The sequence below is a fragment of the Carassius gibelio genome, chromosome A12, assembly GCF_023724105.1.
Source record: "Carassius gibelio isolate Cgi1373 ecotype wild population from Czech Republic chromosome A12, carGib1.2-hapl.c, whole genome shotgun sequence".
NCBI lineage: Eukaryota > Metazoa > Chordata > Actinopteri > Cypriniformes > Cyprinidae > Carassius > Carassius gibelio.
Window position 1 is genome coordinate 6,418,442 of NC_068382.1, and position 22,890 is coordinate 6,441,331.

General features: G+C 36.9%; 1 protein-coding gene across 1 annotated transcript in view; it reads right to left on the reverse strand.

Moving 5' to 3' along the window:
• Positions 1-22,890, reverse strand: part of LOC128024993 (protein bicaudal C homolog 1) — an 85,633-nt gene that overhangs the window by 14,731 nt on the left and 48,012 nt on the right. Inside the window, exons 4-9 of the mRNA XM_052610928.1 lie at positions 14,716-14,795; positions 13,428-13,586; positions 11,918-11,971; positions 5,384-5,572; positions 2,367-2,618; positions 730-861 (exon numbers count right to left, since the gene is read on the reverse strand). Of these exons, the coding sequence (XP_052466888.1) occupies positions 730-861; positions 2,367-2,618; positions 5,384-5,572; positions 11,918-11,971; positions 13,428-13,586; positions 14,716-14,795 (866 nt within the window). The remainder of the gene's footprint in view (positions 1-729; positions 862-2,366; positions 2,619-5,383; positions 5,573-11,917; positions 11,972-13,427; positions 13,587-14,715; positions 14,796-22,890) is intronic.

A 22,890-nucleotide genomic window follows, 5' to 3' on the forward strand; every position in this document is an offset into this window, starting at 1 on the left:
ATAATTTCTTATTCTTATGTTAAATCATAGTTTTGTGGAAACTGTGACACAAGATTCTTTGATGAACAGAAAGTTCAAAAGAGCAGCATTTATAGCAGCATTTATTTAAAATATATACAAACAAATTGTAAAATAATTTTTACACTGTAAAAAAAATAATTGTAATTTTAATGATAAAAGACTAAAATGCTATGATAAAAACTTGTACATTTGTTAACAAGTTTCCTTTATCTGGTGAATAACTATATATCTGTAATATATCTAACAGTACATTTAATATAATACGTTTTTGGAATCATAATTTACAGTGAAAATAAATTGACATTACCACGTTTCTTCTAACAGTTTTTTAGGTTTATCTTATCAGTTAGTTACATTATATTTTATGTTACATCTACATACACACACACACACACACACACACACACACACACACACACACATATATTTTATATTTTGTAATAAATGTTACAATATTTTTTGTAAAGTTCTGACAGCAACAGCTGCCATTATTTTACTGTGTATTTCACTTTGAACTTGAGGAGAACTGACTTTATACATCCACTAAGAATCCCTATGTAAAAATGTTTTTTTTTTAAAAAAAAGTAAGTTATGAGAAAAGCTCAAGAGTGTGACATCCAAAAGTATCCACCACCATATGTGATAAATGTTGCATATGTACAGTAAGGTTGGGTTTAGGTCAGAGTTTGTGGCTGTGAGTGTGCAAACCTTGCTAGGTTGCTTGGGTTTGGGTTTGACACTAATGAACACATCAAGCTGTTCCATTAGGGAAGTAATGCACTGCGGTTCCACCTCGATGTCCTCTTTGATATCAAACATCAGCACCAGTGGCAGGCAGCCCTGCAGAAAGCACAAGGAAGAAAGCGAGAGAAAGAAATAAACAACGTTTTTCTGCACCCTTGTAAATCATTCATAAAGTCGAACTTTAAGTGTTTCAAGGACTCTGTTGGCCTATGTCCTAAAGCAGCAAAGCTACAGTTATTCAGCAGTGATAAATCACCTACTTCTCATGTTGAAAAGAAAAACAGCGGCAGGTTCTCCAGACGTAAGGCTTTCATTTTACTGGGCCTTGACCTTCTTTTTCCTCTCCCGACACAGCTAACTCCGCAGGCATTTAAGAAACTGCTACATATGCAGGAAAAGTTCTAGAGCAATTTGTGTGGTGGGAAGCCTGCTATGACAGTCATAAATGTGAATGCTAAAAATGGCCTTAATGGATCTAAACTGAGCCAAAAACTGTGAATAAATTATTCTTGAGTATGGTGTCTTCCCTCTGCCTCCAGATGAGTGTTTAAATCAGGATTTGCGGGGTCAGACGGCTGATATCTGTCTCCAGAGAGGACCACAGCGTGCTGGAGGGCTAATTGTTTTGATTTCGGAGCGAGGGAATGCTCTCCACTTGTGTGTTCCTCAAAAGAATTGGGTTTTTCTTCTGGTGCCCCTGCCTTTGACAGTTTATTATTCTTCTGTGCTGGTTGGAGACCATTAATTTGAAAAAGACCACTACATAATTCGACAAACCAGAGTTGCTTTTTGTAATGGCTTAAGGGAAGATGAAATTAAATGAGAGTTGAGAGAAACTAAAGCTTTACATTTTTTGAAGAAAATACATGCTCGCCTGTTCAGCTTGACAACATTCGTAATACATTCTAAGGTGTTCTGGGTTGTTTCTAAGGTTTACTTTGCAGTTGATAGATGGCTATTTACTGAAAAAAAAAGTAATTAAAAATTAAAAAAAGAAACCAAAAATAATCAACTTTAAAAATCAACACTCAAAAACAAAAAAGTTGTTTATATGTATAACTTTTTAATCACACATTTGTTAGTTGTTGAAACATAGACATTTAAACAAAAAACATAATAAATATGTTTTTTTAAAAGTAAATGTAACATTATGTAATATTTGTGATATTGTTTACAAGCTGTAAATTAATTTGATTAATGACTTTGGCCCTCTAAAATTGTTTTGTTAGAAACCGAAAATTACATTTTGGCCAAATATTTTTGGTTGCAAAAATTTCAGTGCATTGCTATTAACTCTCATAAAAATGTCTAATTATCTGATGTTGTAAGATATTTATTGACCTTCACACAAAGTCGTGAGGGTCTGCAGGGGTCTTTTCTATGATATCATTCCTATTTCTTTTTTATTTATTTATTTAATAATAAATTGATAAATTAGGACAAACAAAATAAGCATCATGTCATTGACCCTATTACTGAAAAACAAGAGTAGAACTGTAAAATGAAAATGAGTCACTGCGCTGCAAGTGTGGAATTTTTTTCATTCATTTCAGCACAAACGCTGTGGGATAAGAAACAAAGGACAAAAAAAAATCTCTCACCATCAGGTACTGGCGAGCCAGACACACAGAGTCAATGGTTCCCTGCACGTAGACGGTGGATTTCTTCTGCGGGCAGTTTGGGTCTGGGAAGTGGACCTGCGCTCCTGTGCGCTGCATGATGTGCTTGATGTTGCTTCCGTTGCGGCCCATCATGAAGAGGTGGTGCTGGGTTGCGATGTCAAGCTGTGTGCTGACTGTGATGGAGCTGGCCAAGCTGCCCGCGAGGTGCTCCAGTAACACTGCCGTGCCTCTCTGCAACGACACCAGGGTTGGAAATTAACGGGGACAAATGGCAAAACTGCCTCCAAAATTCAAGGTAAGGAAGCAAAGAAATGCCCCTGCACAATTAAGCTTAATCTATTACAACTGTCACAAACAAAAAGTGTTGACTGCAGCATTTTGAGTCTCTGTTTTGTATGGAAGGTCATTTCTACTAAAAAAATTTGGCTTCTTATCTCAAACAATATTTTTTATTCTTGCAATTGCAAGTTTATATCTCTCAATTTGGACTTTCTCTGAATTGTGAGTTTACATCTCACAATTCAGATTTTTATTATCATTGTGAGTTTACATTTCACATTCTATATGTCACAATTTTAAGTTTACATAAAGCAAATCTGACTTTTTTTCTCAGAATTGCTATTGCTAGTTTATATACTATTATGGAAACTTGTTTCTGCCAAAAATTCTGAATTTTTTCTTGGTATTGCAAGTTTACATCTCAGAAACGTCTCAGTTCTAATATTAGAATTGTGAGCTTACTTTTTTTTTAATCAGAATTTTATAACTTTATTTATAAATATAAATATTTATATATATTTATAAAGACTTTATTTCTTGCAATTGCGAGAACTGCGAGATGATAAAGTTGCAATTATTCATTCTTTACATTTAACTGATCTTTCTCAGAATTGCGAGATACTGTATAAATGCGTGAATGTGAATTTATAAGTTACAATTACAAGATATAAACTCACAGATCTAAGAATTATGTGAATTTGTGAGATGTCAACTCAAAATTGACAAAAATAAAGACTTTTGAGATAAAAGGTTGCAATAACCTTTTTATTAAAAATGTTTTTTAATCTAGTGGTAGAAACAAGCTTCCATGGTTTTGTTTTTATGCTATTAAGATGTTATGGTTTGCTTTTATCAAACATATTGCCATTTCAGATGCAGCTTCTGTCATGATTCTGCCCTCGTGTCCTTGATTTTTCCTAGTCTTGAGGCAGGATCATGACAGACCCATGTTTTGTGTACAAGCGCATGGCCTTGTCTTTGGGCCATGTGCTTGTGTTGTCTCGTTCCCTTGCCCCGCCCCCTTGTTATCCTAGTCGTGTCGTGATTGTCCTATCTGTAACACCTGTCGTGTCTTGATTAGTACCCCTATTTAGATCTCCTAGTGTGCTCTGTCTTGCGTCGGTTCACTGTCATTGTGATTGTACCTCAACGGTGTTCTACAATTGTGATTGTGTGTGAGATTGTGCTGTACCTGCTGAAGTCCTTGTATTACCGTGAGTGTTTATAGTTAGTATTTAGAGTCCTTGTTTATCTTGTCAGTCCAGTCCTGTTTTAGTTATTTAGTCTTTACCTTGCTCCGTGTTTTCCCCCTCGTGGGTTTTGTTTTCCCCTTTTTGTAATAAACCTGTTTGTGTTGTAAATCCTGTCTGCACCTGAGTTCCTCCTTGCCAAAACCTTGACAGCTTCTGTGCCCAGTTTGCAGTCTAAAGATTTGTTGATCAAATTTTATTGGTAATTGTCCATAGTTTTCTTATTGATAGAAGTAATTGTAATAAAAAGGTATTTGACATAAAAGACAACACATACATTTAATAAGGTTATAATAAAAATAGCCCTTACAAAGGCAAAAAATAAAATAAAAATAAAAAAACAAGATTTGCTTTATTTCACATTAATGGAGCATATTTTAGTAAACAAGAACCTCTTTATGTTCTTGCTTTTCCATCTGGCATGTACAAACCTGAGAATGACCTACATCTGGGAGTTTCTTTCAGCACGCCATAAAACTAGGGGAAGAGAGGAAAGGCAAAGGGGCTCTTATGGGGTTCCTTTCTGGCCATGTTCGTAGGCGGTTTTGGCAAATAAATCCTCACTCCAGCTCTTAACACATTCCAGGCATAGCCAGCAGCCCACAGGGCAACTCCAGCCCTAGGCCCTTCCTCAAGACCAGAGATGGAAGAAGGTTCCCACACTAGACCCTCAGTCTAAAGTGTTTTCGGCAGTCATTAGCACAACATGAAGAGTTCAGTGCCACCGGAAAAACATCACAGACACACAGAGACCACAGGTTGTGTAGGTTTGTGCTGGAGGATTTACTGTGATCTTTTCTGGAGCTACTGAGGAGGTTCCCTTTAGGAGATGAAAATGCTTGCAAACATATCACCCCATAGGAATATGCTTTTAAAATGTAGGGTTTCTGTAGGTTCTGTGAAGGTACATTTTATGAAATATTATTAATAATAATAATAATAAATTAATAAATATCAACAAATTGACTAAGGAAAAACAACTGAACTCAAATGGAAAATAAATTTTCATATCCCATTTACAGATATTGGTTCTTGTTTAAAAACAAATAAAAATTTTACATCATATCTTCATCTTAAGTAAATATATCTTCATTTTAGAATGTTTAGATATTTGAACTGGAAAACAAGACAAAAATACTGAAGAAGATGTTTAGCAATACATGCAACATCTTATGCCCCTTTTAAGACCTTTTTTGTGGAATCTTGAAATAAGACTTTTAAGCCCTCAGAAACCCTGATATTTTACTTATAGAAATCAATCTGCTTCTCAGATTTTTGTCCTGAGAAAAAAAAACCCTTACACAATATAAATAATCAACACGTTACCAAACACTTTCACTACAAAATTTTCACAACCCTCCTGTGGCTCAGTGGTAGAGCATTGCGTTAGTAGAGCAAAAGGTTGTGTTCAATTCCCATGAAAAAACAACATAACCTGCCCCATATAGATGTTTATGAATGTCTCACCTTCACGGCTGCAGAATTATTCTGCGAGCCCCGCACCACTCCTGTTGCTCCATAGAGTCTGGACCTCTGTTTGAAGGCCACAGAGATGTTGTATGTCTGGGAGATGTGCTGGATGGCAGGAGAGCTGGGGTCAGGGTTCAGCTGCACTATGACTGGCAGCTCGAACATCAACACCAGTGGAAGCAGCTCCTGAAAAAAGACCAAAAAACCCAGCAGTTAATCTATACGATATTGAATTATATTTATTAGATGGATATCAATTTTGTGATTTCTGCTGGTGGCAGGGGAAGGATTATGGGTAATCCATCAACAGACCCAATCTGGTTCAAATGGCCATTTCTTTTTTGGGGGGCTTTTGAAACATTTTGATACAAAGAGACAGAATAGAGTAAACAGGAAACTATGAAAAAAAAGACAGGAGCCTGGCCAGGAACAGATTCAAACCTTGTGAAAAAATGAGTTGGGTTGAATGCACACATGTAAAATCCTAAAAGTATTATTTTTATTTTTAAATCCTCTGCAGTGAATAGGTGTCGTCAGAATGTGAGTCTAAACATATACACATATGAACATCCATTTAGGTGCATATGAAAAATTGGAGGTGATTGTAACCCTCCTGGAAATGGCAGAAGTCTGCCTGGGAAATACAGGCTCTGAAGCTACTGTATCCAGTGGACTTTACACATATGGGATCCACTTAGGTCTCACATATGAAACCCAGCCTTCTACCGGTTGTTAAGGATTCTGTTCTGCCACATCTGGCTGCCAAGGGGACGGAGAAGCTCTACAGGGCCTACAGTACATTTTAGCAAGTTAGAGCAAGTTAGGACTTCTCAGTGCCACTACCCGTTTGAAGTGAGAACACAGGAGGATACCAGCTCCACCCGAAGACTATAGAACCTAGCGATCGTGTAAGGGGGTTGCCTAGTCCGCATCTCTACAGATATCTGTCAGCGAGGCACCACGAGTCAGCGTCCAGGAGGATGCAATACTTCTAGTTGAGTGAGCACGCAACCTGAATGGGCAGGGCACACCCTGTGCCTGATAAGCCAGGGTGATGGCTGTTTAGAGACGACCTTCCCCTATAGCCAGGCCTCCGTAACAGACAAAGAGCTGGTCTGAGGTCCTAAAGCTTTGTCTCTGGTCTACGTAGCATCTCAGGGCTCGGACGGGACAGAGCAAATCTAGGGATAGGTCTTCCTCCTCTGGGGGCAGTGCTTGCAGGTTCACTACTTGATCCCTGAAGGAAGTAGTAGGAACCTTGGGCACATAGCCAGGCAAGGGAATCAAGATTATTCTTGATGAGAAGAACACTACTTGACGAACAGGCGAGACAAGTGTCTCGTAGATGTGGCTCTCACCACAGTGATGGTGTCAACTACCTCTTGGGATAGGTCACCTAGAACCTATGCGTTCCATCCAGGGACCAGACTTAAAGTTTCCAGAGGTCTGGAGATCCGTGGAGTCAGTGGATCCTTCCTCAGAGGAATCTGCCAGGGAGGGGCTGTCGCACAAATCCAGGGAACCAGTTCCGAATGGGCCAATAAGGCCCCACAGTAGAACAACTGACAGTGAGAGGTCTCTGGACAAGCAAACATGTCTACCTGAGTAGATCTGAAACGTCTCCAAATCAGCTGGACCATCCAGGGATGGAGTCGCCACTCTCCCTGAAGCATAGCTCAAGACAGCTCATCGGCTGTACAGTTGAGCAGGCCAGGAATACGAATGGCATGAATTGACCTCAGATCCTTCCGACTCTTAGTCTTTTTAGTCTAGTCTAGTTTTAGTCTACGAAAACTGATGACATTTAGTCTAGTTTTAGTCAATGAAAATGGTATTTTAGTTTATTTTTAGTAATGCCATTCTATTCAACCTATGCTGTAATATTGACAAGTACCTAGTAGTATAGACCAGGGGTTTTCAAACTCTGGGTCGCGACCCACTTGTGGGTCACAGAATGGAACAAGGTGGGTTGCACAAAGTCACTTGGCTGCAGCTAAATTTGCATTTGAACTTTGCACTTTTTTTTGTTCGGGAAACAGTTTGTAAAAAGCATTTCACATGCACAGGGTGAGCAGGGCACAAATGCAGGGTTAATTGTAATACTACAAGATTTAAACATTTCCACATAACAAAATTCGCAATATTTCCTTGACGTATCATCTCTGTTTAGAGAAAAATTTGCCAAAGTTCAGAGATCTTTTGAAGATATTGCTGAACATTTAACCATTGCAAAAATACATTACATTAGTCTGAGCTAAATGTCACCCAGTTTTTTTTGTTTGTTTGTTTATTTAAAACGAGACACATATGTTTATTATTATTATTATTTTTACCTATTTCACAAATATTTTCATCTCCAAACTGTTTTAGATAGTTCTGCTTTGCTTCTTATGCTTTTCAAAAAAAAGTGTTGGATTGTGCTCCGTTCTCGCCGACACACGGAAGGATCATGAATGCATTTTCTGCAACAAAACACATCAGCACAGATTACAGTTCACTGGAATGAGCCTGTTTCACGTTTTTATGGACACTTCATATTTTAACGTCTGTAAACAAAAATTAAAACTTAAATATTTGTAGTAAAATTTTCAGTTGTACTCTAAAATAAAATTGTTATTTTTCTTAAATACTTAATTTCTGTCATCAAACTTTTATGTAAGATTAGGCTTAAAGTAATGTCAACCATTTTATTTTTTTCAGAATTATTTTGGTGGGTCGTGAAATAGATTACACTTGTCTAGGTGGGTTGTAGAATGGAAAGGTTTGGGAACCCCTGGTATAGACGAAACCAAAATGTTCTTTTAGCCAAACCAATTTTAAACAAGGTTATCTCATTATATTGTTGTTACCTTATAGACTCAAGAATACATCCATTCCAGACATGGAAGACTCTCTGATTTGAATTGACAACATTTATTTTACCAGCCAAACATCCTAGAAGTACACACACATACATTTAAATAAAAACAATAAATTAAATAAAAAAAATCTGTGAATTTTTTCTCCCAAAGAAGAACCCCATCGGCCCCTTTCTCTGTAACAAGGCTGATTTATACTCTACACATTTGCAAGTTTGCTTGGGTGAGCGCGGCAAATATGACATCATTGCGGTGTTGCCGCAATTCGTGTGCACTCAAAGCGAACTTCCGGCAACACCGCGATGACGTAATATTTAATTTATATCTAATTTGTCCAAGATTGGCCGTAACCCACCGCCTTTCTTTGGTACAATGAACGAAGTGCTGTAAAACCCAATCCTTCACGATCTCCGCTACGCAAGACTGGAGCATCGGCAGCCTTCACTATTGTGAAGTGGACACCACTGGATTTGGGGGGACGCCGGGTGAACAGAATCGCATAGCCGAGGCTGATGGTACACCAAAGCCAGCAAGACAGGCTGGATAGCGCAAGCCAAGCACCCAGAAACCGTGCAAGCAGGACCAATGGAACCTCCCGCAAGGAGAGCAGCGAGGTGGAATGCAGGGTCCCAAATCTGGCAGCTTGTGAGCGGATCACAGAGGGGTCTGAGTGTGCGGTGCAATGCTTACATGGTTCCACAGGTGCCTTGAACTCATAGTCACTTGAAGGTACTGGATGGAGCAGAATGATGTTGTCGCTCAGCTCCGAAGCAAAAAGCTTGTGTGCATTACACCTGCTGCTTTCTTATAGCATTATTATGGATATTGTGGACTTTTGGCCAGAAGTGATGGTTTAGAGTTAAAACACATTGATGAATTTGTACTGTCATTCTGACAGCACCACTTCACTGAAGAGAATCCATTGGTAAGGAAGTGATGGAATACAAAATTTCTCCAAAACTGATGAAGAAAAACTAATCTACACTTAGGATGGTCCGAGGGTGGGTAAATTTTCATTTTTGTTTGAATGCTTCAAAAAATCAACTCCTGCTTAGCTGTGAACAAGATTGCATTTTGGGACTATAGCCACAGCTAAGAAATAGATTGACTGTAAATGCACACAGTGTACAATCAGCTGTGTGCATAATGATTTTCTCTGAATGAATGCTGACAAAAATTACAGTTACTGCTAGCAGGGCATTTGGCCGACTTTCAAGCAATGAAGTCTTTAGAAACAAAGCGGAATAAGCAAATATTTCCCATCATTCTACTGTGATTTAGGGTCATCAAAAGCCAAGGAAACAGTGCCTTGCCAAACTGAATTGGTAAACAGAATGAATGGCTAAGCCTTAAAAATGTGGCTCTGATCAGTCCCATATGCTTCGGGGGCTCCAGTAACCCTCATATTCTGTACCGGGGGCCAAAATGAAAGACATTCTCTGCCCCTTTAGATGTGGTGGGGACAGTCACTCTCCCTTTAGACAAGGATATGTTTATTTTAAGGTTCAACTTTAGCTGGGAGCATGGTATCCATCATGAAGTGAGCTTTGGAATTTCAATCATTCATCTTTGTTAATGGTTCTCCTCATTTTCAGCTATTAAAAACATAATCATGCTTATTTTTATGCAAAGGCTTGTGCATAGGCTATGCCAAGCTTTCCAAACAAAAACTTTCTGTGCTTTTGTTTTGCTTATTGATAACAAGGAATTTGGAGTGCTGTATTCCGATCTTTTACAAACAAGAGGTCTAAGCTTTTCTCTGACTTTCTGTGGAATCAGTAACTTCTATATTTGCTTTCTGTTTTCATAGACAACATGCATCCATAGAGTGAGGAAGATATTCTGTTGATCATTCCATTGAGATGAACTCCGTTCCTCTGAGGAAGCAAGGCTAAACTTTAAACGTGTGTTGAGACGTGGCCAAACACGTGCGGTTTCATACACAAACATGTAATACAAGCACTCTGCTTGTGGGTCAATGATGAATGATGCTCAATGTTGAATACAACTCTTCTATGATGATGTTTTTAATTTCTGAATTAAAATACATTTTGATAGTTACTGGGGACCATAAAGTAAAAAATGTCAGGGTAATACAATTGTCCTTATTTCATAAAACTTGAAATAGAAATTACTGTCATTGTTTACTCACACTCATGTCATTCCAAACAGTTGACTGTAGCCGTTGAGTAAATGATGAAAACATTTCCATTTTTGTGTGACCTATTGCCTTTAAGTTTGGAATAATATGTTATTCTAATTTTTTTGAGGAAAAATTTTAACTTTTTATGACAAGGCAAGGTTAGTTCAGATGGTAAAATGTAATGCAATTCCCCAAAATGTAAGGATTTTTATTTGTAAAAAAACCAAAACAAAAATAATTAAAAAAAAAGAGTCATTTACATTTAAGCTTTTCTTGAAAATGGCCAATTTACCAAAACTACCAATAATTTAATTAAAATAAAAAAGTGAATATAATTTTTATCTTTTCTTTATTGTTGACAATATAACTTATCATTGACATAAGACATCCCTATCTTGCACTTAGACTTTATCTAAGACTTAGATTAAACAGCTTGATTTTAATGGATTTGTTTAAAAACCTTTTTATATCTTTTAACTTGTGGTTCCCTTCACTTTTAATGGAAAGAGTGAAACCTGTCAGGTTTCATAACAACAACAAAAAATTCTAAATTTAAAGCAGCAATCTGCATACAAACAACAAGTTGGTCTGATACTGAGACTAAACTTTTGACTTGAGATTGTGCGTGAGAATTAGGCTCGCACTATACCATTCACATGGGTGTAATGGCCCAATACGACTGTGGGTGAAGATCTTTTGAAGAGAGTAAAGTGGAAAAGAATTTCCAGCATTTCTGGTCACGCGAACGAGGAAGAGAGGCTGCCCCACTAACATCCTTCCCTCAAATGTACATTTCACCCACAGAACGTTATATGTTTTGGATATGAAAAATGGAGCAGCCTGGGTTTTTCAAAGGTACTGATTTTATACAAATTGCTTTGTGAAACAATAGTAAAGTGGGTCATGATCAATGATCTTTCTTGTGTAGAATGTCCTTGAGTTAATTGGGGCTCAGTCTTTATGCAAACACTTATAAAGCCCACTGTGCTCGAATGCTTTGGCTTGTTTTTCTTGGTTCTCTCTGAGGAGGAAGCATGTGTGCTGGTGAAATCCGAGGAGAGAGTCTGGATGGAGCAGATATCACTAGAACTGCAGTTCAAACCAGCTTCAGTTGGCACCATGTGTTTCGCATCCCACCATTATTAAAGCTGCTCTTATAAGTAAAACTCAAGACCTTGAGTGTCAAATGCTTTTTACAACCTTCTTATTCAGCATGTTCTATCATATTAAAAAGCTTTTGCATGTACAGCTTTGTGAAAGGATGGTATTTATGCCATTGAAACTGCAATACCAACAGAGGGCAGCAGTCCTGATCCAAGCAGCATTTTCTCAACTACTGTAGAAACATCCGGAGAAAGATGAATGCTGATTGTTGTGTTGCCAGGACTGCCGGGATGCTGAGGAATGTGTTTATCTCATCCAAAAAATCATTTATGTTAACAACCCCTGTACCTGTCAACTTCCTCAAGATAAATAACAGCCTCCCCACTTCTACTTCCTGCCTTTATCATATTATAAATATTTATTTACCCGAATTCGGGCTCTGGCGGCCTCCACTCCTCCTGGCTGGCCAGCTATGGACACCTGCAGAAAAGGACCAAGAAAGTCACATGTTCATTGAAGTAAAGGAAGTGGTGTTTAGTACATCGTTCGGTATGACTTAAAACAATAAAAACAAATATTAACATATGACATGATGAATGAATATACTGCACACGTCATACAGGCTCTTCCACTGACATTTTTATTTGATTTTCATTTGTTTTCCACAGGAAAAAACAACAACAAAGGAATGCATTTGGAACGAAATGGGGGCGAGTAAATTATTTTCATTTTTGCATGAACTAATCCCTTAAGAATGAAAAATACTCGTCTGCCAAATGCTATCGTGTGAGCACCACTAGGAGGTAAGATTTCTTCATTCTAGCCTGACTGGCTCTCATTCACCTGTCAGCAAGTACCAGCCACTCTGAACCCAACACATGAGCCCACACCGAGGGAGAGCCATGACATTATTCAATTTCCACATTCCCCACGTCATCAAGGCTGAAAAGCCGTCTCACACCCAATTATGGCTCAGTCTTAATTCTCCCTTAGGCTACAGACATTATGCAAGCATTCAGCATCTCAGTTACACATAAACTCATTTCAAGAAATCAAAACAGGGCCCCAAAACCTGATATGAAAATTATGAGTGAATCTCAAGAAACCTGTCAAGAACATGTCCAGGTTATATTTCATCCCAAAATAACAAGAATGTAGTTTTAAATATACATATAATTTATACGTTTAAATAATATTATTGTTTTTGCATATACTCTTCAATTCTAAAGTTTTTTTAAGGAGATTAATACTTCTATTCAGCAAGGATGCATAAAATTGATCAAGGACTTACATAAATAATGTTACAAAAGCATAATCCGGACAATAAGCAGCACTGTTTTCAGCATTGATAATAATATGTAAAAGTTTCTTAATCATGCATCAAATCAACATATCAGAATGAATTCTGAAGGTAATGATGTTGAAAATTCAGCTTTGACATCACAGGGATACAATTACATTTGACACTATAATAAAACAGAAAACAGTTATGTAATAATATTACAGAAAAGCACAGTTTTTTACTGTGTAAATCTGTAATACTGTTTTAAATCGAAAACATGCAGCATAATATATTTATTTTATTACCAACCGATTTATTTAGTTTTATTATTATTTTTTAGAACATTTAGAACGATTTTTGACATTTATCATGATTTATATGACAATCAATCATACCCCCATTTTCAGTATTGCAGTTATATTTATGCAATTATCTTATGATAATAAAAAAATACTGTATTACAGCATACTGAAAATAATAACAAAGTAAACCATACACAGTATGTAAATGAAAACTTGTGCTTAATTGCTAAGGATTCTACAGATCCTAAAAATAGGCATAATTTTTTGTTTATGCAAAAATTTGAGTAGTTTCTAATATTTTCTCTTTTTTTTCTGGACATGTTTACATGAGCTGTGTAAGTCAGATTCCCACCTGGTTGCTCTTCTCAGCTTGGTTGTTGCGGTTGGAGTCAGGGAAGTGGATGTGACAGCCCGTGTCCTCCATCACCTTCTTGATATTGTTCCCCCCTTTGCCAATGACATGTGAATGCTCGGTATGTGAGACGTCCATCTTTAGAGTCACACGATTGCTCTGAGGAAACAAAAGAGTCAGATTGTATTAACTGCTGTACCATAGCCATCCCGGTTTAAAGGTGTAATTTCTATGCCATTATTTGTCCAATAGCAGTACCGCATATATACCAGAAGTATCTGATTTAAAAAAAATTATCACAAAAATATGAAGCAGAAAAATTTAATTTAACATTGATAATAATAAAGTAATTTTTGCTGAAAATACAGTTTTGCGATCACAGGGATTACATCTGAAAATATATTCAAATACAAAACAGTTATTGTAAATTGTAAAGATATTTCACATTATTACTTTTTCTTTACTGAATTTTTATTTTTTACTTTTAGTGTTATTTGCTTGGTCTCTGATGCAAAATATGCCCTGTTTGCTCATGGTGGCTAATTGTGCTTGGAATTAATGCAGTGTTTTTTGAGCCGAGGAAGTTGCTTGCACTTTCAATATTAAAACACTGAGCATATTTTAAAAGTGAACAAAATTGCTTCACTTTTAAATACAGGAAAAAAGACCCCGCCCCTTTGAGCAGGTTCATTAATGTTGCAACAACCTGAATTAGATCTATCAGCTACAGCCAAGTCAGTTTTTCATTACATCAAGTCTACAGATAGATTTCAATACACAGAATTTCCCATTTCACATCCAAAATGTGAGGGAATATATAGTGATGTTACAACAAACTCTTCAGTTGGAGTTGGTGGATGTTCTGCATTATGTCTGGCACAAATTACCAGAAGAATGGATATAGTCTGAAATCAGTTGTATAATTTCTATAACAATCTCTAATGTTTTGATAAAGCAGATACCACAGATGCCAGCTGCTCCTGAACCCCCAATGTCTTCACAGTCACCCAATGGTATCATGCAATGGCATTTGTCTTCCTTTTACCCAATGTGGTTTAAGTCATGATTCATTCCTTATAAATATATGCAGAGCTCCTGATGTCAGGCTCCACATATTTCCTCTCAGGATCTTTAAATTCCATTGCTTCAAATGTCACAGCTGTCCTTAAACCAAATCATCCAGCTACTACAGCAACCAAGGATGACAGGGATGACGAATAAGGCATTTTGAAAGAATGCGCAGTGACATATCAAATAAGAATCACTCAATATGACTTGACATGCTCACCTTAGTGTCCAGGACAGACACGATCTTCTCCTTGGCTTCCTTCACATTGTCCCTCTTACCACTAACTTTGATATGTGGATCTGAATGACAAAAATAGATAAGTGTAAGTCATGTCATAAGGTTTATTTACCCATATAAAGCATTTCCATTAGCAAAAAAAAAAAAAAGGAAAAGTACTTAAGCAAACCAATAACTAATCAGCACAATTGTTTTGAGCAGCAAATCAGTATATTAGAATGATATCAGAAGGATCTTGTACTGAAGACTGGAGTAATGATGCAGAAAGTACATCTTTGCATCACAGGAATAAATTACATTTTAAAATATATTTAAATAGAAAACAGTTATTCCACACTAATAAAATCCCATATTATTACTATTTTTACTGTATTTGGTGAGCATATTATACTTCTTTGATTTTTTTTTTTTTAATCTTACCAAACTCAAACTTTTGAATGGTTTTGTAAAACAACAACAACAACAACAACAAAAACAACACACCCCAAATTCCTCACAGTAGTAAGTCTGTTCTGCATAGGAAATCAAAATGTACACTTTCAGAAAATGTCAAAATCTAGTTATTATTTTCATCAAGAATTTTTATCAACAATATAATCGTTCATCGATATGATCATTCATATATTAATTGATTTATGTAGCAGTTATATCTCACATGAAGTAGGGCTGGCAGAAAACTGCATACAGTGCCTCATGGTTAAATAATTCCAGACAGAAATTATATAATTTCAGCACTTGCTCATTCTGTCATTGACTTCCGCACCATAAACATCTGTCTTATTGTGCTGCAAAAATAAAAATAAAAAACATTCCCCTGAACTAATCCACTTTCCCAACCTTCTTGCCAACATGAATTAAACATCTGCTTAGTGTCCCACAGAAAGACTTCTTACTAATTGCATTTATACAAATGTCTGGTCCATTTACAATGTTTTCCACCCAAGAACCGCCCACTGAAGGCTGATTTATACTTCTGCTTCAAAGTGATTGTGCGTAGCACGCATAGCCTATGGCGCAGCCTGACATGCACCTCTCCAGAAATGTAACAGCACGTCAATTCTACATGCACTTTAAAGGGTTAGTTCACCCAAATATTAAAATTATGTCATTAATAACTCACCCTCATGTCGTTCCAAACCTGTAAGACCTCCGTTCATCACACAGTTTAAGATATTTTAGATTCAATCCGAGAGCTTTCTGTCCCTCCATTGAAAATGTATGTACAGTATACTGTCCATGTCCAGAAAGGTACTAAAAAAATCTTCAAAGTAGTCCATCTGACATCAGAGGGTCAGTTGGAATTTTTTGAAGCATCACAAATATACATTTATAAAATATAGCAAAAACTACGACTTTATTCAGCATTGTCTTCTCTTCTGTTGTGAGTGCGTTCCCTGCAGTTTAGTGATATCCGGTTTGTGATCGAATCATTTGATGTAACCTGATTTTCTTGAACCAGTCCACCAAATCGAACTGAATCATTTGAAATGGTTCGCATCTCCAATAAGCATCAATCTACAAATGACTTAAGCTGTTAACTTTTTTAACGTGGCTGACACTCCCTCTGAGTTAAAACAAACCAATATCCTGGAGTAATTCATTTACTGTAATTTACAGTATACTGACTGAAGTGCTGTGAAGAAAGAACTGAAAATGAACACCGAGCCGAGCCAGATAACGAACGAAGGATTGACTCGTTCTTGAGTCAAGAACCGGTTGCATCGGTTTTCGTATCACCAGTAGTGATGGAAAGTTTGGTTCTTTTCCGCAAACCGGTTCTTTCAGACAGTTCGATTCAATAAACCGGCTGAAGAAAACGGTTCACCAGTTCTTTTGCGCTCAACGTAATTCGATGCTTCAAAAAATTCTAACTGACCCTCTGATGTCACATGGACTACTTTGAAGATGTTTATATTACCTTTTTGGACATAGACATTATACCGTACATACATTTTCAATGGAGGGACAGCTCTAGGACTAAGAGGTCTTACGGGTTTGGAACAACATGAGGGTGAGTAATTAATGACATAACTTTAATATTAGGGTGAACTAACCCTTTAATATACCTTAATGTTATACCTTCTAATTTAAAATAAACAAAGCATAGAAGTCTATTATCATTACATACACAACATAGCAATGTAGTTTGCCATGGTACAAGACCTTATGGAGATTGTAAGAGTGCCATCTTCTCCAGTTCAGTTGTCGTCTCCTTTTTGTAGTTGTAAATAAGTAATCTGTTCTTGGATATTTATTTGCCACTGTCACAACTGCTTCTCCAACAAGCTGCTTCTTCGGCTTTGTGGACGAGTGGAATTTGCATGCCCAGTCACTCCCCCATACGGGGTAAACAAGAGGCCGGCATCATGTATTCACTCATTTAGATTTTTACTTCAGAGCCGAGTGGTTGCTTGTGTTTGAGCGGTCACTCTTCCATTCATCTCTAAAAGATTATAAGAGAAGTGAAACCTCTCTTGCTGCTGGTGATTCTGGCGATGTATTCAGTGGTGTTCTGTCAGTGAGCAACTTTTAATAAGTTTCGATTTGGTATGCCAGGTGTTACTTACATCTGAAACACCAACCCTCTTAACACAGTTCAGTGGTTGTGGTGTTTTCCATAGGGACCCCTAACATCAGTGTTGTCGAACATGACTGACTGAAAGGGAACGTCTTAGGTATGGTTACCTAACTATTTTTTATAGTTTCATAAATTAATACATAAAAAAAATTATGAATTAAGTTGAGAAGATATACTTTCTGAAACTAACATTTATTAAAATGTAAAAATTTAAAAGGACAACCAGTAATATGGGAAAAACGTAAGTGTATCTTAAAAAAAAAAAGAAAATAATAATTTCCAATAAGCCCATACATGTTTTAGTAACAGTTTTACTAAATCTAAAGCAACCCACAAGACATGCCAAGCCATATAATTCACTCTCTGTGAAGGAGGAAGACAAACATAAGGCTCCAGTTCTAACACTACATGTCTGGCTTTCTGTGCTATAGCTGCTGTTCTGGTGCTTAAGGAAACTCATGATGACAGCTATCAGTGCCAGAGGGAATGAGTGAAAAAGCCACACTAAATCACTGTCCCATGCGGACGTGAATTTCTCCACCACAAAATACTACAAAACACTCCAGCAACATTCCATGCAACAGAAAACATACAGAGCGTTTAGAGTTAGCCACTACAGAAAGACTGGCCTTAGATAAAATTCTATGTAATGTGACCATTTTCTGTGGTCAAAGTGAAGTGCTCACTAGAGGTTCACAGTTTATACTGTGGTGTTAGGTGGGAAAAACAATATAATCGCATACAAAGTGGCTTTTCTCATGCAAATGTGCTGATCCAGTGTGATTTATCGCTTGTAGGATTACAGCCGATGATTTGGATCTCTCAGCTTCCACGTGTGCAATTATTGTCCACCTCACCAGCTTTGAGTGGCATAGGGTGGTAAGGGTTGGATTTACAAGAGTGGTTGAAACGTAAGGTTATGTGTCTATTGCATACAGAGTGAAGCAATGTTGGTGTGGATGGTGTTCAAGGGTCCCACAATGCGCCAAACTTACAAATTTGTGCATGCAAAGCAAAAATGGCTTATTAAATTACTTCAAAACCATAAATCTTCATACCGTTGGTGCAGTTGTTGTTATGAATATGATGGAGGGTGGCTTTGTGGAAAGCACTAACAAATTGTTTGGGATTCTTGAGATGTTCATGGAAATATCTAGGCTTACACTATATGTTCTAGCAATTTAAGACCTTATTAAGAAAACAGTTACAACATTTAAGTTAAGGTGACCAGATTTCTAAAAAATTAAAAACAATATCAAAGCCAAAATCAAAGCCAAAATAGCATATTTTCTTAGCGATAGAGGCTATTTACAGTACACATTTTTTGTGATATGCTGTTAAAAAGAGAAAAAGAGTGACATGACATTTAGCCAAGTATGGTGACCCATACTCAGAATTTGTGTTCTGCATTTAACACATCCAAAGTGTATACACACACACACAGCAGTGGGCAGCCATTTATGCTGCGGCGCCCGGGGAGCAGTTGGGGCTTCAGTGTCTTGCTCAAGTCGTTATATTGCCGGCCCGGGACTCAAACCCACAACCCTAAGGTTAGGGGTCATACTCTCTAACCACTAGGCCACAACTCCCCCCCCCAAGTTTACACTAAGTGTAAATAGTTATAGACTCTATTTACACTGATAACATTTTTACTATTAAATGGATGCCACCTTATTGGTACAACAAAGCCCTCCCTATGTCACATGTATGATCTATTTTGGTTTAGTTTTCTCTGTCTCTGTTTTCCTACCTATTTCGTTTCCATGTTCTTTGATTAATTAGCTTCACACCTGTTTCTGTTCTTCTTGATTACATTTTCAATATTTAAAGCCTGTGTTTTGCATTGTTCCTTCCTATTTCTGCTATTGATGTTTCTTCGTTTGGATTTGTGTTTGGCTATGCCCTTTCTCTCCTATGGATTATTAAAATAACTCTTGATTATACTTCATTGTGTGCTTTGTTTTGCACACCAGACAGTGACACCCTACAGCTGTCCTAACCCTACCTGATACCTCATTTTCAACTTTTTTAAAAATCATATTCTTCATTTTCATTGAAAATAAATGCCTTTTTTGGATGTGATTCAAACCCATGTTGATCGTGTCAAAATGAATACGGCACACATTTTTCCATCTGCACCATTGATGCTGACTAATGTCGGTTGTCTTGTAGTATTGACTAGCCAAATCACACGTTGGTGGATGGAGTTAGTGTAAATAGCTTCAGCCAACAAGACGGGCTATTTGGACTTAGTGTAAATAGTCACTCTGAATAGTTTGATTGAACTTAATTCACCAATACACACACAAAGACACCATGAAAAACAGTAAGTATTAATCATTGCAGATAAAAAACTGATCAAAACAGTATTATGACAAAATTACAACTTAAAAAAAAGACTTTACAAAAATAATTGGTTATTATTTTGCCTATTAGGCTAAGTTTGAGTATTTGTTTAATATAATATAATAATTAATATATTTACTATATATATATATTCATGCTACTGTAAATGACATTAAATTGCTTTTTTTAATCAATAAATGCTTATTAATTAATAGGCTTATACAATAATTACATATATAAATTGTCAAAACTATTATGACATTACATATTTAAATTTCAATGAAACAGCCAGTATTTGTATTTGTGTCTGTACCAATCACTCGTATCTGCATTCGGATGCAATGTCGTACAGTAAGATCGTTATCTTTTTTTTCATAGTTATCACTGAATAAGTATGCTGTGTTAAACTAAAATAATTATTCATTTCAAAAATAATATTTATCATGCAAGCAGAGAGATGTCATGACAAACGTTTAGTGATCGTTTGAACACGACAGAATCAAGAACTGGTTTTTAAAAGACTGAGACACGCAGCGCAGCTGTTTGATTTGTGAGTGCTGTGCTTAATCCATTCATTCATATCATATCGTAGCCTAAGGTTCAAAGCATTGCCTTTTGAATATATACAATAGAATGTGTATGATGTATTATTAAAGGTGATATTAGCCTTGCCAAGCTCTGATTTCTGAGAGATGCCCTGAGAGACAACAGCAATGCTGTGTTTGATTTGTGCTCTTTTCAATCATAAAGTTTACTTCACACTCTTGACTTTAGAGCTCTCCGTATAATATTGCGCTGATCCCCTGGCTCACCTGTTATCTAGTAAACTCTGGACTGTGCCAGCTTCAGCCGAGTATTCAGGCAGAATTATTCCTAGTCTGTTATTCATTTTTGAAGTCATTATCCGTGCCATTCCGAATAAGGTATTCGGCTTCAGGCACATTCCTATTTACATATTCTAATTTTACATGCAAAATAGATAAGGTCATAGAAAGTAACAGCTATATATACACAATATTGTAATCCTAAAATTCATGTTGTATTTGCAAACTCTTTGTACGCATTATGGTTAATGCATGCTCGAGTAGTCGATTGTTTCAGACAGTGCCGACTAGTGGTTGAAGTAGTCGATCACTCGACTACTCGACTAGTCTATGCAAGCCCTAATATATATATATATATATATATATATATATATATATATATATATATATATATATATATATATATATATATAGTTGTTTGTTTTTTAACAGGAACATTTAAAATTGTGTGTAACACAATCTGGCACCTTGTTCAGGCCCTGTTACATGGTAAATACAAACAGTATTTAACATTTATAGTTAGTATATGAACTACCCTGACTTATCCAGTTAAAGGTGCTGTAGGGAACTTTTGTAAAAAAATATTTTTTACATATTTATTAAACCTCCTCTGGCTCCTCCCAGTGTCCTATTGCCATTTGCAGAAACTCCATCGCTCCCGGTAAAAAACAACCAATCAGAGCTGCGGTCCGTAGCTTTGTTTGTGTTCAAAATGTAGAAAAATGTATATAATAAGCGAGTACACCATGAATCCATTTTCCAAACCGTGTTTTTAGCTTGTCCTGAATCACTAGGGTACACCTATAAGTGTTTATATTCGGACTATTTTAGATTGCTTCGGGGGTACCGCGGCGGAGTAACCCAGTACCTTTGTGATTCTTCATAGACATAAACAGAGAGAAGTAGTTCCGGCTACGATGTTCTTCCACAAGACGCAAGCAGTTCTGTTTATTAACCGCTAGAGCGTCAAAAGTTCCCTACCGCAGCTTTAAATGTGCTGTAAAACAAGGACATTTCCGGGGACAGGACACCAAAAACTGGTCACTGTCTGTCACCAGGAAAATGGAGATGTCTGGTCACTCTCATTTAAACCATCCTATAGGTGGTTTTCCAGCATCCAAATGGATTGCAGTTCTAGCCCAGAGCTTTACACACTATATTACAATACCTGTAATCAATCCATAATACATGAAAACAGCTATTTGTTAGATTTCTCATTCACCCCAATTGAATTTATGCAGTATTATGCAAACTTATTTTTATTTTTTTATTTTGAATGGCTATCAATGAAATACCCTAATGATGTACATATATAGTAACAATTAGCAGGAGCCAACTAGAAAAACCCATCAGGGATGTTCTTTCACATGGTTTGCTCACACCTTTGGACTAGTGTTTAAATATAGATTCATCTATGGATGCTTTGCTGACACACACCTCCATCCACAGCTGGCTTTGATAAGCTTACACTGCGCTGACTGTGGTGAGAAACACATCTGTTGAAACACATTCCTCTGAGAGTCTAAATCAGTCATTTCAAACACAGTGGGGGAATGTAAAAAAAAGTGGAGAAATCAAACAACCAACAAGCTAAATACACCAAATCAGTTCATCACAGTTATGATTCATCATGCTGAATCATGTGGAAAGAATTTGCTGGACTGCCACTGGCTATAGAAAGCTTGACATTTGGTGATCGGTTTAGGATCCATTGATTTGTTTTTGTATTTTCTAACATTTGGATTAGTGGGGAAGTTGAGTTTAAGAGGGAAATGTCTTTTCAAAGAGTTGTTCATCCACCCAGGGGATGGCGTGAGCTAAATGGAGCATGCTGTTTTAGGGGCTGCAGTGTTATATGGACTGCTTGGAAATGCCCACAGTGGGTTGTGTCATGTGCTGAGAGACGTGCAAACTGTTGCAGTGCTGCCACTGTGAGTGAAAACAGCTGCAGTAAAAGACAGCAATAGCAGTTAGTATTAAAAAAAATGTCCAGGGAGAATGCATCTACATCCTGAGAAACATGTTTGTTTGAGAAATATACATTGGTCACTCTCACTTTAGAGCTGGGGCGTATGATGATATATACTGCATGAATTCCATGTGACAGTAGTAAAACAGTCATTTCATTTTGTTGACATATTGGAGTCAATGTTCCAAATAGGCCTATATCACAAAACTGACTAATTAAAACAAATAAAAAAGTGTAGTTATTCTGTGTAGTTAACTTGTTAAATGATGTAAGGCACAACAGCATATTTTTATTATTTATGGCTGAGAAATTGATGGCCATATTAATTCAAATGTTGTGTAGTAACAGGTGTGGGTATATTTTATGTACTGTATAACCACTGCACGTACTGCATTTACACTACACTTTTAGGAATGCTTAGCCACTAGATGGCAGCCTCA